Below are 13,946 nucleotides of genomic sequence, written 5' to 3'. Positions count from 1 at the left end.
ACATATGTTCAAATAAATAAAATAAAATGATTAGAAGCCTAAAATAAAACAAATCCACTGTGTTGTTTCGAGGTGTCAGCGGAAATCTTGGATATCTTAAAACCTGGACATAAACAATAACATACAGAGATTCTGCAGATTGATTTATCTCTCTGCTCATCCCTAAACACCTAAAATGCAGTTTAACATTTGAAAATGTACATGCACTGCCTGTTGGTTGTCTTTCAATTTGAGAGAAACATAATTGTGGTTCTGGTTTTGACTTGAAGTGGACCTGAAGTGGACCTGAAGTGGACCTGAAGTGGACTCTCCCCCCCCACATCTTTGTTCACTTGTTCTGGCAACTGCCACTATTTTCCCTCATTATCTGAGAGAGTGGATCTCTGACATGTCTCGTGCGGCTGTGTAAATAAAAAATAACCTTAGAGGAGAGGTGCTTCTTTTCTTCTCTCACTCCTGGAAGATGACAGGGCTTACATTTGATAAATAAACCAAAAATCATGTAATAACGTAAAAGTGTAATGTCTGGCATGATTTAGACTTATTTGTTGGTGGGTTTTGGAAGTATTGTTCTTGACACTGATATCATTATTATCTGTGATCAGAGGGAGATATTACAAAAGATTATGCTCCTCACTATCAAAAAAATAAATGAAGATGCAATACCTTAATCCTCATTGTCACTGTGTGTGTGCGTGTATGCAGACCTACCATCGTTTGGTAAAGCAGCTGGGCACATCTCTTTCAACAGGTCGCCAAGTGTGTGCATGTTGCCCTCGGGTGAAACAGGGCGAAACAGTTTCTGGATGAACGGCCTGTCGCTCATCGTCTGAAACAAATTAGAGCATGCCAAATTAACAAGCACAGCAACACAAATATACAAACATAGTGCATCCAGTATGCAGTAAAGCAAGTCCTAAGATAACAAATACTTGAGGCTGAATAAAACCGATGTGTGAATCAGAGGATGCTACAAGACTCCGATATATTCAGAATATCCGGTAAATGGGACATGTGTGTGCATGTGTAGTAACATAAGGGGGAAATTTTAAGGTGATGAAGAGGTTGAGATAATGGGAAGAATCAACCCCACTATGCACGCATATGCTGTGAATGAACAGTCTGCTTAGCTGGGCTGGGAATGTAGTGCTTTGATGAGCCCGACTGCTCAGAATGTGATATTTAGCAATCCGGACTATTTCGACAGATGCTACGTGTGACACTGACTTGTTTTACTTATCAGAATCTGTCTGGAAGTCATTAACTGCTGCTTAAGTAAGGGAGAGAAAGTCAGCTTCTAAAACAGACTAAAAACACCCAAACCATAATATTAAATGTTACTTTGTCTATTGTAGAGCTGCCCCACATGAAAGTTAAAGATTCAAATCATCAGTCAGACAGTTGACTGAGATTCGAGTCGAGCAGTTGTTTTTTTTGGTCAGTGTGCAGTGTACTTTTGGGACATTTTGGTCCCTAGAAGTATCTGCAGTAGGGCTGGGCATCACCGATGATTTCCCAAATCGATTCCGATTCACAACGTCCCAATTCGATTACATTTCCGATTCAATATCAGTTAAGTAAGGGAAATTTCAGTTACAATACTAATTTTGCATGGATATAAAAGAGATTCTCAGAGAACTTTAGCTGTAAATTGAACAAGCAAGAAGCAACCATCAAATATTGTTTTGATAATGCACCAGGTTAATGTTTACATTAAGAATTGAGCCCCAAAAGTTTGTTTAAAGTATTTTATACTTAACAGGACTAACATGACAGTCATTGAAAAGGCATATATTAACAGATTGATTTGGGGATTTTATTAATCGATATCAGATCACTCAAACAAAGATCAATTTTAATTGGAGAATCGATTATTAACACAGCCCTAATCTGCAGAGTGAGCGCTCCTCGCTTACACGCTGCTCTGTGGTACAGGAAGCTGCGGACCCGGACCCAGGGTGAGAGTGAGACGGGAAAAAAAAATGCTGCTTGATAGTCTTTATAAAACAAAAGGAATAAATGGTGGAACATTCAAACTGAACAGCCAAATCAGATTCGACTGACAAAATTCTGAGTCTGGTACAGCCCTAGTCTATTGTTCCCTGCAAGAGAAAATCCTCTTCTCTCTCTCACCGCTCCACAGAAAGGTGGGAAGTTACAGAGATGGTAGTCTCACACTGCCAGATCTTCCTCCACAGCGCTACGGAGGAGGGTCTGGCTAGTGCACACAACATTCCTGGATAGGAGAAAAACGTGCCCTGGTTTATTGGCATTTCTTTAAATCAATCACAATTGTATTGGGCGGCTGGACTCAATGACGGTGTCTCTGCAAAATAGCCTCAGGAAGGAACTTGTTTGGATGGAACATGTGTACGTTCAATTTTCAAAGGTTGTTTTAGTCGTGCAACAGAAAACTCAGATTGGACAGATAGTCTAGCTAGCTGTCTGGATTTACCCTACAGAGATCTGAGAAGCGGTTAACCATAGTCCTCAGAAATCCACCGGAGTTTAGAATGCCAACACAAAGAAATTGGAATTTCCGGCGGCAGCTGAAAAATCCCGGATATGAAACGTCGTCAAGTGTTCAAGTGTTTTCAGCAACCCTTTAAAACTTATTATTAGAAACCAAAAAATAAATTGCAAAACAGAACAAAGTGTATATGTGTTAGAAAAATAGGGCACACTGACAACAAATTCAACTACTCTCCAGTCTTGTCAAGGAAATGTGTAGTGCAGAGATTAATCCCATCAGCTCTTCCAAATCATCCTTTCTGAAAAGAAATCCTTCAATCTTTCCTCTGGTTTCTTTACCACCACATGTATGTGATCCTTCTACAGTCAAGAGGCACTCTGTCACAATGACGTATCCCTGACCTGCGACCTCATGACAATTAGTAACTTATCATGGCAATGATCGAGGAACCAAAGCTTATCCTACTGCTTACCACAATGCAAATCACTCTGCGTAAGAGCGACCGCTAAATGTCTAAAATATAAACAGACAAAGTGATGATGGGACAGCTAAACATAAGTGACGTATGCAGAAAACATCCTCATGACTGTTCAGCTCTGATCTGCAACCCTGCAGCCAAAACATTCCATGTGTGAGAGATGTGGGAAACATAGTGGGAAATCACCTCCAGACGCCAGACAGAAATCTAGTAAACTATGTCCAGAGCTGGTAATGGACTTTGACTCAAGAGTGTTAAAGACAGACGATGTCATATGTTTTGTTGGATCTGATTATCTCACATATTATGAATAACAAACTTCAGGTTGGTGGACCATTTGGAATTTAAGTTCAGGCTGTTACAACAGTGAAAATGGAAGAGGAATCTTGAGAACTGTGGTGCTCTGTAGACAACGCTGACCAAAGAGATGTTCATATCAAAGATCTGACATCTGGCATACTCATGAACACGTCTGTCCAAAACTCTTCCGAACCTTTTTTTTTAAATAAAATATAAATAATTGAGTTCATCATTTAGGCAATTTTTAGGGGATGTCTGTGTCAAAAGGTCCCATGGCGTGAAAATTTCACTTAATGAGTTTTTTTTTAACATTAATATGAGTTCCCCTAGCCTGCCTATGGTCCCCCAGTAGCTAGAAATGGCGATAGGTGTAAACCGAGCCCTGGGTATCCTGCTCTGCCTTTGAGAAAATGAAAGCTCAGATGGGCCGATCTGGAATCTTCCCTTTATGACGTCATAAAGGGAAAGGTTACCTCCCCTTTCTCTGCTTTGCCCGCCCAGAGAATTTGGCCCACCCATGAGAAAGAGAGAGACATCATGGCTTGCAAACGGGCGAAGCATGGCAGTTGGTCAAGGCCACACCCCAACCCTCCACCTTGCCCCCCCCTCTCTCCTCCTCAATAGCATTTAAAGCTACAGACACAGAAATGGCACATCCTAAGGAAAGCTCATTGTGGGACTGGCTCTAGTGGCTGTAGTTCTGCACCAAGGCTGAATTTCGGGAAAGAGACTTCAGATACAGTATTAGGGGACCACTAAGGTCTATATAAAAGAGACTTCAGATACAGTATTAGGGGACCACTAAGGCCTATATAAAAGAGACTTCAGATACAGTATTAGGGGGACCACTAAGGCCTATATAAAAGAGACTTCAGATACAGTATTAGGGGACCACTAAGGCCTATATAAAAGAGACTTCAGATACAGTATTAGGGGACCACTAAGGCCTATATAAAAGAGACTTCAGATACAGTATTAGGGGACCACTAAGGTCTATATAAAAGAGACTTCAGATACAGTATTAGGGGACCACTAAGGCCTATATAAAAGAGACTTCAGATACAGTATTAGGGGACCACTAAGGTCTATATAAAAGAGACTTCAGATACAGTATTAGGGGACCACTAAGGCCTATATAAAAGAGACTTCAGATACAGTATTAGGGGACCACTAAGGCCTATATAAAAGAGACTTCAGATACAGTATTAGGGGGACCACTAAGGTCTATATAAAAGAGACTTCAGATACAGTATTAGGGGACCACTAAGGTCTATATAAAAGAGACTTCAGATACAGTATTAGGGGACCACTAAGGCCTATATAAAAGAGACTTCAGATACAGTATTAGGGGACCACTAAGGCCTATATAAAAGAGACTTCAGATACAGTATTAGGGGACCACTAAGGCCTATATAAAAGAGACTTCAGATACAGTATTAGGGGACCACTAAGGTCTATATAAAAGAGACTTCAGATACAGTATTAGGGGACCACTAAGGTCTATATAAAAGAGACTTCAGATACAGTATTAGGGGACCACTAAGGCCTATATAAAAGAGACTTCAGATACAGTATTAGGGGACCACTAAAGGCCTATATAAAAGAGACTTCAGATACAGTATTAGGGGACCACTAAGGCCTATATAAAAGAGACTTCAGATACAGTATTAGGGGACCACTAAAGCCTATATAAAAGAGACTTCAGATACAGTATTAGGGGACCACTAAAGGCCTATATAAAAGAGACTTCAGATACAGTATTAGGGGACCACTAAAGCCTATATAAAAGCATCCAAAAAGCAGCATGTCATAGGACCTTTAAAGGGCTGAGTTATGTGAGAATTACACTTCTGTCAAGATACACAAAAACTAAAGCAGAGAAGGGTGCTATGGGTAACTGTAGGTCACAGAGATTTACGGAGGAGCAGACAAACATAATCTCAACAACACCTTGTGCGGGTTTGAGACTGAACATTTCAACTGAACACACACAGTATACCGAAAAATCTGCAAATGTCTCCATACAACCTCTGTGCATGTTTTCAGAAATACACGTATTTTCCAGCCTTTCTAAGCTGCCCTGTTTTGTTTTTTGACTACCCCTGCCAGCTTGCAAGGCTTTTCCCAGCATATGCCCACAACCACAGAATTTTCCTGTTGTGCACACCTACTCCCATAATCCATTGGTAGCAACTGGTTACTTCACATTTTGCCAAATGAGTCGTAACTGCGAAATTCTGAGTGAAAGGTTTTAATTAATGTTCAGTCAAATAACAGTTTTGGGCTCTGCAGAAAGCTTATGAACAAAACATGCATGAACTGAAGCCTATCCAGCTTACACCCTGACCACGGATTATAACGTGACTGCCCTTAACCTGCCCGTCCGTCCATGAACACTGAGGCATTTTGAAACACAAGTAAAACATACAGTATTTGATATCATAAATGCTTAACACCTCCTATGGGTAAATACAATTAAGTATAAGGCTCAGCTGACTACATACTATTAGGGTTATGGTTTCCAACTCATGTGACTCAATTTGACATGCCTTATGTTGCCCTGTTACCTTCTGTTAATGCAGTTCATGAAGCTGATTCTGATAGAGCAGCAGGTATATTCTTTGTTAATGTCAAGAGTCTTGCTATCACTTCAGAGTTGAGTTAAAAATTCAGTAGTTCTGGTTACTGGGTGACCTGTGTCCTCAGGGCAGGAGACAAGGTGCCCGTCACTGGCACCGTCCTGGAGTTGCCAGGCAGTGACTTACAATGCTTTTTGGCAAATCATTAATCAAGAACTTTAATTCAGTAGATCTATGTGCCATAGTGACTCAGGAGCATGTACATTTTCAACACAAGCTAATTTCACTAATTGTGGATTGATGTTTCTTTGACTGAAGAGGTTTCAATTTGTGGAATCAGCAGGAGTAGTGGGCTGGGACATATGGTCATTATTATTGTCAATAAGGTTTAGAGTTAGGGTTTAGCCCCTAACCCTTCTCTCATATCATTAGAAACTGAGTCCTTTTTTTAACTGTTACGTCATCATTAGTTGCAGTCCAAATACCATTATTTTCCAATATTGATATATATATCACAATATGGCAAATATACATATATAAAAACATCACATATAAACTAATCAAATTGATGTTCAACGCAATGAACGGTGGTCCATTGTTAAGGTCTTTACACACCGGGGACATTTTCTTTCTTATTCGCATGTCAATGTATGTTTTTGAACGGTTGTTTTTGTCATGAGTACTTTCACACAGCACGTGAATATTACCTGGCGATAAAGTGGCGTAATTTATTTTCGAAACAAGGTAGATTTTACTGTGCTTTTGCACCGGGAATAAAGACATCAACCAATCACCTTGTGTTGTTTAACTATGAGGATCATAATAGATCAACACGGAGGCTCCTGTCCAAACCATAGACTGTATAGACGGCAAGCTATTACTCTTTTCAACCTGGACAAAGACAGCGTTAACCAGATACAATCATTGCATTACCTGAGACCAGTATTCACAGAAACATTTATGAATTTTGTAATTCTTTCAATACAACTTTCCTTGACTTTTCAATATTATAGAAAAGAATGGAATCATATCATTACCATTCGATTGCACTGAAAGCGGAAAAAAGAGAATTTATCGCCCAGCCCTCCTTCGATCAAAAGTGATAAGTATTAGTCATAACGTCTTGCTCTATTCACTGAGCGGTATAGGACAAGGGGACAATTGGTGCAAGAAGATACCCAACCTGAGGTGTCTGACACACAATGAGGCCCTAATCATGGAGCTGTGAAAAGGAAACCGGCGAGGACAGGAATCGAGTAACCAAGCGGTAATTACACACCACAGAGCCAGGCACGACCCAGCAAGACGAAGGTGGCAGTGGAGGTGCGAAGCCGGTGCTCAGGTTACACAGAAAGACTGAGTCACTGACAAGAAGCACTGCGTTTCGTACGGGATCCTCGGCAAGAGCCAGAGCAGAGAGAGTGCGCTAAGTGACAGCTACTTCATTGCATTTTTAAGTAGCCAGCCATGAATAATTGAGCTGGTCGCCACATAAAGAAGGTGCTATTGATCCCTAGAGAAGCGTGATAATGCTTGCACAAAGACACTTTCTTTTCACCTGGCGTGACACCTTAGCTGGCACAGCAGCACATGGCGACACAAAGACAGCGAGGTGTCATTAGGACTGAGGTGAAAAGAGATGGCTCGCCCTCGCTGAGTGAAAAGAGCAGCGCAACTTAAGACGTCGCCTAATTGATGGAGGGGTTTCAATCTTCCTAATTGATGGTAAAACAATGGATGGAGGCCCAGCACCGTCAATTACGATATACGTTTCCTCGAATAGAGAGGGGTGAGAGAAAGCATTTCCACTGAACTCTGAGACCATTCGTAAATTAAACTTCTAACCTCATTTTAAGCAGTCTTCATTTTCTCAGAACTTGAAATGCACACCTGTAGAGGAGAAACTTCATCGAGGGGCACTGAATTGACTTCTAAATTATTTATCGCTCAAGTGTTGCATGCTAGGTGGATCTCTTGTACTTCACCATTCATCTTGCTAATCAGAATCTCTCAGCTCCATCAGGTTAGCAGAACGATTTGTATTCAGAAGTTCTTCTAAACTTTAAACATCACTTTTGATGTTTTAACTTGCTCTTTTTGGCACCATCCAGTTTATGAGGATGTTTTAATGAAAATACTGCCATTTCTATACCTATAGTAGTCATGCAGACAGTTTTGGTTGAAAATACTGCCATTTCCATACCTATAGTAGTCATGCAGACAGTTTTTATCTGCCCAGGTTTTCAGATATCCGTGTCTCTGAGATATCTGCCTCCACATCAACACTCAATACTACTTTCTACCAAAGAAATACTGTAGTTTGTATGAAATTTGTTGACAGCGCTGGATGTGCATTGGTGCATATACTCACGTGCACACGCGCATTTGGTATGAAGAAAAATGTGAAGCAAATTAAATTGTTTGACTGTTTGGTAAAAAAAATTGACCCCTCAACAACACAAACGAAAGCGCAAATTGATTCAACTGACAAAGAACCAAGTGAACCTTTTTGGATCTTTCATGTGACATTTTCCTTATTAAGCTGACATGTATAAATGCATAATATCTTAATTACTCAAAATATAAGGTAACTAAAAATGGCAACCATATTTTAAGTTTCAGCAACCAAAAGCGGATGGTTGGCCTGGTTGCCAGCCTGGCAACCACTTTTAAAAGTTAGTGTTGAGCCCTGTGCATGACTACATACCACTAGAAGGAAAGATAAAAGAAATTGTACCTTGGGCGAACAGACTCTTTAATACGAAAGCGCAACAATCCAAAGATGCGGAATTAATTATCAAATGATCATGACTGACTGTGCAGATCAGCTAGGTTTGCTAACACCTCAACATAAAAATCAAAAGCTGGAATCCTTTGAGCGGTTTGGCAGCAGCAGACTGATTACAACATTTTAATGTTATTCCATTGACAGTCATGGTTCTGCCAGACACTATTACTGTAAAGGCGGCAGCGCATTCTTCCCCGCTACAACAGGCATATCACCTGTTGCCTTTGGCTTGAACTGTTTCCCATGTTTTGTAATTGTCTGTGTAGTCACCACCTCCCCCTCGTCTCAGTCAGCCATTACAAGATATCTTGAAGGCAATAAACCTGCATTCTTCGAAGCAGGCAGCTTCCGCAGCTCCACAACACAGATGCGGCTGGAGGTGGACTACCTGGTATTGCATTGAGGGTTTGTGAGTACGCACTGAGTCACGGTGCGAGAACAGAGAGCTGTACCTGTAGAGCAACAATGTAAGCGGTCTTTAAAAGAAGGATAGTAATTTTCACTTTCCGCGCAGAGAGACGGTTGCCCCCCCCCTGGCTCTTTGAATCACAGAGTGGCGTCACTGCTGGAGCAGAAAGATGCACCGGTAGCCAAACAAGTCCCACCGCCAGACTGAGCCAAGGGTGCGGCGGGGCTATGCGCAATAAACACACAAGCAAAGGGCTCAAATAAAAGGAATTGAAATGAGAAGGCAAATATATGAAATGGACAACACACAAACAGAAGCTTGCAAAGACTGATGAACATGTGCACACACAAACTCATACACAGAAACACGGGGGTACATATAAGGAAACGTTAAAATTAAAAAAGGAGTATGGAAGGTAAAAGAACAGTAAAGGGAGTGGAAGTAAAAAAAGGGCCTTTTTCATTTCATCAATGGCACGCATATATGTAGATTATGTAAATTAAAAAAAGTATATTAAAAGAAACATAAAGTTGGATATAAATAAGAATTCATTTCTAAGATTTATATCAGGCCATACAAAGGTGGTTGAATTACTTTTAACGGTGAGGACATCAGGCGCACACACACACAGAAACCCACAAATGTGTCGTCCATGCCCATGAGGTGTCTCCATGAGGAGTCCAGGCCAGACGGAAATGAGCCCTCTGTTATTTGGACCGAGTGTTGTCATTAATTCTGTCTGCATCAAACACAGCACATGTTATTTACACTAAAGACCACAATCTGGCTTTGAAGGACTCTGAGCATGTGTGTGTGTGTGTGTGTGTGTGTGTGTGTGTGTGTGTGTGTGTGTTTGCGTGGGAGGGGGGATCTTTCCTCTCCTGTTAAGTCACCACAGTGACTTCGGAGTGCTAAACAGCTTTGTTCTTTTCAGCGTTTCTGCACCTTTTTTCATCTCTTCAATCTATTTTCCTTTTCTCCAAGCCGAGTGTCTTTGCTGGGTTTTGTTATGTCGTGTTTCGTCTTGTCACAGCAACTCTGGCTAAGAAAACACTGGATTTTCTCCTCAGCAACGACATAATCTCCAAAGGGTTCCTACACATTTAGAAACTGAACTCAGAACTCTTGATTTAATGTGATGTGCAGCCCTTAGATTGAAACATAAATCCAGTTTATTACAAACTGGGTCCTCATCATTGCTATCGGTAATATGGAGATTGTGCTCACTAAGTTAAATGAGATCTTGGTACATGCAAATCCTAAACTTCTGTGGACACCCATAAGGCACTTTTGGACAGTGAAAGTAGATGTGAAAGTGCCACAAAAACTGCTGTTGGAGTATTTTTAAGATCATAATGAACTAATTTAGTTTACACTTCAGGCCTTCTTTGCTTGTAAATATTTAGCAGTGTGTAAGATGAAAACCACACCATCTCTGAAACAATCCAGACTCTTCAGGAATGATGCTTATTTTCTCCAACATGTTTGGAAATCACACATTGAGGTTGTAACAGGCTTTGATGCTCCAATTGTCATGAAACCAACTGAGCTCATAAATAGCCGTGGAAACTTTCAATTCAGCCATGAAAAACACCCAAAACTGGCACGGTCTGGGTTTCTTCTACCCGCCTGCAGTTACACGGTTTTACAGCTGCAACAAGTGCATGTCTGAGAGGGCGGGTCGTGTTGGTGAGACTGCATGTTTCAGTCTGCCACTTTAAAGAGTTGTGTTTTATAACCAAACACAAGAATGTTTGTGTCTTAGTGTAAAATGGTTTATTTACGCGCTGAAGATGTGAAAGTAAAAACAAAAGCAGTTGTGAGTTTGTGAAATTTGATGCAAAACACTCAGCGCTGACAGTGATTGACAGCTGTACTCCCGCCCCCGTTGTTGCACAAAATGTAAATGCAGCCATTATGTGGAGCCAAGCAGGTCTCATTAAAAACTTGACACGCTCAATGATAAATCATCACAGTGGGAAACTACCAGCAGTCACAGCAGATATGATGACAGAAAAATAGGAGTGTTCACTCTTGCAACTAACCATTACACTGAAGTCCAGTTCTGTTCCTAACATCTACAAATCTCTTTCTATTTCACAAGATGACATTCCTCTAACATTTAAAGCCAGATCTATTTTCTTCTCTGCTTCATTTTCTTACATTATTTTTCTAAACTTGTCTTGATAGGTCCTTTACGTTTAATTCCTTAACACGACTCAGTGACAGTAAGGAGGCATTTCTGTTTGCTGCGATTTGAGATCAAGGCTAAATGCACGCACATTGAGCCACTAGACTCAAAGCAGACTGTCAACATGTTTTTGTTGCAAAGATCCAGATGTTTTCCAAATTTTTATTTCCTTGACTGGATTGGACGAGACTCTTCGGTGACAGTGTCCAGTAGGATTAAAATTACTTTAAATTGGGTTTAATTACACTGTTGCTTCAGATTTTTCCTTCACAATGCCAAATTTTGTTGGAAAAAACGACAACTTTGTCAGTCGTTCTGTGCAATTCAAGAACTGTTCCAAACCCTGGAAGTTGTCAAATTATTCCTCCACACCTTACCAGCCTTTCCTAATCTGCATAGAAACCCCCCCAACACTTGAGTCAAAGCGTGGCACTTTTCCTCCGCTGTCTGGCTCGCTAATGTTTTCCAGGCTAGAATCAGTTGCTTATTCATCCCCGCTTCTTACATTTTGTCCTCCAAAAGGGATTTTTCACCTGAGTCAGGATAAAAGCAGTGTAGGCGGAAACACCCGACCTGATGCCGCTTGTCTGCCTACGCCTCCTCATCCCGGACAGAGTCCTGAGGCTTACCCATCGGCTCCTCATCGGCTCCGTGGAATTACACAAACAAAGGGAGAGTCACAAGTATCAAATGTACAGGAACCGATGAATAACCTCCAAAAAGCACCAGGGCAAAGCGGGGTCCAACACGTTTTTTCTTGGCCTTTGTTATGTAGAGACTGATTATTGTATCGGAGGTCACAAGAACAAAAACAATCATACATAATGAATGTTTCTCTGAATGTTTCACTTAAACATTAGGCGGAAATTGAAAGATTGGCATCGAAAAAACGAGTCTGATTAGACTATCAAGCTTGGTTAATCTATGGCTTTCTCTACATGTAAAGAACTAGGAATTACCTTTAAATAAAATAGCTGACTAATGTTTCAAGATGGGTGTTAGTTTTGGCAGGCATTAACACACAGTAGGTTGTTTTTCTGCATGAACTGAGATGTAACATCGCAACATGACTCCGCAGTTGCACAATGTGGAAAAGTGACTGAAGTGATGAAATGTTTATTACTGATATATTGTCTGCAGGTGTGTGTGTGTGTGCGAGCACGTGCGTGCGTGCCAAGGAGAGGCAAAATGTACCCATCGTGGTTCATAAGCTGAACAGGAATGATAACCTGGGTTAGACCCTGTTGTCTGTAGAGAGTATAGTAACTCACTAGACAAAATGAGCCAGTGTCTGGTTGGAGGTGAATTCCCTGCTGAGGCAGCATCAGACAGTCATCTGGCTACATCTACTGGACTGACTGGCAAACTTCAACTTTACTTTCCAGAGTCCAAAGACTCAAAATTTCCAGGCTAAACTAAAAATGAAGTTATAAAATCATTGTGGAAGGGGAACACTGTGTGTGTGTGTGTGTGTGTGTGTGTGTGTGTGTGTGTGTGTGTGTGTGTGGCTGTGTGTGTGTGTGTGGCTGTGTGTGTGGCTGTGTGTGTGGCTGTGTGTGTGGCTGTGTGTGTGGCTGTGTGTTACCTGGTATATCCTGAAGGGGATGTATCTGAAGCCTCCCTCCTCGGTGGGATATTCCATTAGCTTCCTGTTCATGGCCCAGAATTGGTCAAACTTATCTGTGACAACACAAACACACACAGGTCAGCAATTGTAAAATGTTCCAATGATTAGACATGTTGATTTGATAGTATCTTCAAAATCCTTCCTTTTTGCAGTCTGGAAAATGGCTGCATCTGTCAATTGGATTCTCCCTTTATAAGTAATAGAAGACTAGAGACACAAACGATATTTAGCTTATCTTCCACATAACTTAAGGGATGCTTTCACTTCAATGTGATGATCTTTGGTACCAACGGAAATATTTTTATAGCATTGTGTATCAAAAGCAGCGAAGTGCTGAACGATTTGTTGTCTTGTTTACCTATTCTTTGATTCTTTGGGCCCTATTTTAACGATCTAAGCGCACGGGTGAAGGGCATGGCACAGGTGCGTTTAGGGTGTGTCCAAATCCACTCTTACTAGTTTGACGGCGGAAAAAAGGGTCCGTGCACTGGGCGCATGGTTCAAAAGGGTTGTACTTAGTGTCCTCATTAATTCATAGGTGTGTTTTGGGCGTAACATGTAATAAACCAATCAGAGTGTCATCTCCCATTGCCTTTAAAAGCCAGGCGCGTTTGGACCTTGGAGCATTGTTATTATGATGGAGGATTTGCACCGTAATATTTTTATTTGTACTCTTTTGCATGTTTGTGTGCTGCTGTGCTTCCCTGTGTGTGTGTGTAACAAGCATAGTGTGTGCGCACTGTGCACGAGCCTAGGCACATTTTAGCTGTTAAAATAACAATGAAATGCTGCGTTATTGACTTTACACCAGGTTTTTGTTGATCAATGGTGCGATCACTCTCCCCTGCCTCAAGATAACAATGCGCCCAGAATGCACCTGAATACACCTCCCTGTAAGACCAGCACGCCATTTGGCGCACAGATGGGCTTTGCTATTTAAACGACTTGGCCGCTGGACAGGAAATTGACAACTGCGGATTTCCACCAACTGCGGAACGGCTGCGTGTTGGCTCCATGTTCCGCCGTCCTTCAATACCCACCAGGTCCAGATTTGTTGCGGAACGGCTGCGGCCATGACTGACAGCTGTAGTCACGAGGACC

At 41.4% G+C, this 13,946-nt stretch overlaps 1 protein-coding gene across 2 annotated transcripts in view; it reads right to left on the bottom strand.

Annotated features, from left to right (window-relative positions):
- The window catches only part of atg5 (ATG5 autophagy related 5 homolog (S. cerevisiae)), a 43,595-nt gene that overhangs the window by 21,770 nt on the left and 7,879 nt on the right, over positions 1-13,946 (bottom strand). For both annotated transcript variants that reach the window (XM_078252111.1, XM_078252112.1), the window contains exons 6-7: positions 12,804-12,898; positions 712-829 (exon numbers count right to left, since the gene is read on the bottom strand). In XM_078252111.1, coding sequence (XP_078108237.1) covers positions 712-829; positions 12,804-12,898 — 213 coding nt within the window. The remainder of the gene's footprint in view (positions 1-711; positions 830-12,803; positions 12,899-13,946) is intronic.

This window comes from Sander vitreus, chromosome 6 (assembly GCF_031162955.1).
Source record: "Sander vitreus isolate 19-12246 chromosome 6, sanVit1, whole genome shotgun sequence".
NCBI lineage: Eukaryota > Metazoa > Chordata > Actinopteri > Perciformes > Percidae > Sander > Sander vitreus.
The sequence above is the reverse complement of the archived record's forward strand: the minus strand, read 5'-3'. Positions and strand labels throughout refer to the sequence as shown.